We start from the raw sequence: 808 nt of genomic DNA on the forward strand, positions 1-808 counted from the left end.
CACGGAAACCATGTCAACCCCTTCGATTGCACAAATGCTATCCAACACCTTGTACTACAAGCGCTTTTTCCCGTACTACGCCTTTAACGTCATGGGTGGGGTCGATGCACAGGGCAAGGGTGCCGTCTACAGCTACGATGCCATCGGTTCCTTCGAGCGCTCTACGTACAGCGCCAACGGCTCTGGACAGGCCTACATCATCCCCTTACTGGATAACGTCATTGGTAACCGCAACCGCCTCGACGAGCCTCCCAATCTCACTGCGGAAGAAGTGGTGGAAATCCTCAAGGACGCATTCTTGTCCGCTGGTGAACGCGATATCTATACCGGAGACCAAGTAGAGATATGTGTCGTCAGGGCGGACAGCGTCACCACTCAACATTTCGCTCTCAAGGCGGATTAGACTCGTAAGATATAAACACCCCTCAATGCTTTACACCGTCACTGTAGTATCACAGGTTGCGCTCTCAGGGTGCACTGACGGTAAGGTAAATACAAATTGCCGCCACTATTTGTATTGTCTTTACAGGTTCGTCCTCCGAGATCAGAGTCGGGATACGCACAACACCCGGAGCCATAGCTGACAATCGTCTAGTGATTGTTGTACTTTATTCCTACGGCGTTGTATTGTGGGGCACTCGCGTGCACCCCAAGTGTATTGGTCACTATCTGTGAGTTGGGCGTCGCACAGCTCCTGAAGGTTGTTTAGTATGTAACATTTTTCGTGTACAAGCACCCTTTGCGTAGAAAGAGACCAGCTGTACTGCTGGCCGTTGCACCGCCTATGTGCTCCTTGCGCCCGCCATAT

The 808-nt window shown here is 51.6% G+C and overlaps 1 protein-coding gene across 1 annotated transcript; it reads left to right on the forward strand.

The window, feature by feature from the left end:
- Window positions 1-10: 10 nt before the first annotated feature.
- On the forward strand, window positions 11-403 carry PHATRDRAFT_bd611 (predicted protein; the record flags this gene model as incomplete). Its single annotated transcript, XM_002176464.1, has 1 exon — window positions 11-403. One exon carries the CDS (start codon window positions 11-13, stop codon window positions 401-403), a length of 393 nt encoding a protein of 130 aa, XP_002176500.1.
- Between the last annotated feature and the right edge of the window lie 405 nt (window positions 404-808).

This window comes from Phaeodactylum tricornutum, genomic scaffold, assembly GCF_000150955.2.
Source record: "Phaeodactylum tricornutum CCAP 1055/1 PHATR_bd_55x36 genomic scaffold, whole genome shotgun sequence".
Taxonomy (NCBI): domain Eukaryota; phylum Bacillariophyta; class Bacillariophyceae; order Surirellales; family Neidiaceae; genus Phaeodactylum; species Phaeodactylum tricornutum.